This window comes from Penaeus monodon, chromosome 31, assembly GCF_015228065.2.
Source record: "Penaeus monodon isolate SGIC_2016 chromosome 31, NSTDA_Pmon_1, whole genome shotgun sequence".
Lineage (NCBI taxonomy): Eukaryota > Metazoa > Arthropoda > Malacostraca > Decapoda > Penaeidae > Penaeus > Penaeus monodon.
The window spans coordinates 10,054,241-10,054,588 of NC_051416.1; the positions used below are offsets into that span (position 1 = coordinate 10,054,241).

The 348-nt window shown below is 49.7% G+C and overlaps 1 protein-coding gene across 1 annotated transcript in view; it reads right to left on the reverse strand.

The window, feature by feature from the left end:
- LOC119592885 (paired box protein Pax-6-like) overlaps positions 1–348 on the reverse strand; it is a gene marked incomplete in the record, with an annotated part of 116,857 nt that overhangs the window by 367 nt on the left and 116,142 nt on the right. The window contains 1 exon segment of the mRNA XM_037941779.1: positions 1–234. Within this exon segment, the coding sequence (XP_037797707.1) occupies positions 146–234 (89 nt within the window).

Here is a 348-nt window from a genome sequence, read left to right on the forward strand (position 1 = left end):
ATTATATGAGTTGTGTGGATATGTCGGCGTCTATATCTTCCTCTCTCAGGAAAGGACCTGTATATTCATGTATATCCACACGGACATATATCCACACGAACGTCATTTCCCCTAAAGGACGTGAGTGTGCGAGGGGAATGTTGCGTTACTGAAGCCGCGTCCAGTATTGCGCACTCATGTCGTGGTTCTGGCCTGGCACGGCGAGGGGAACGGACACGCCGGGCGAGAGGAGACCTGGAAGCATAGGAGAACGAACGTTAGAAAACGCGAAGAGGAGAGATAGAGAAAAAAACAGGAAAATGATACTTAAAACAGGGAATGGTAATGAGGATCGTGGTGGCGGCGGTG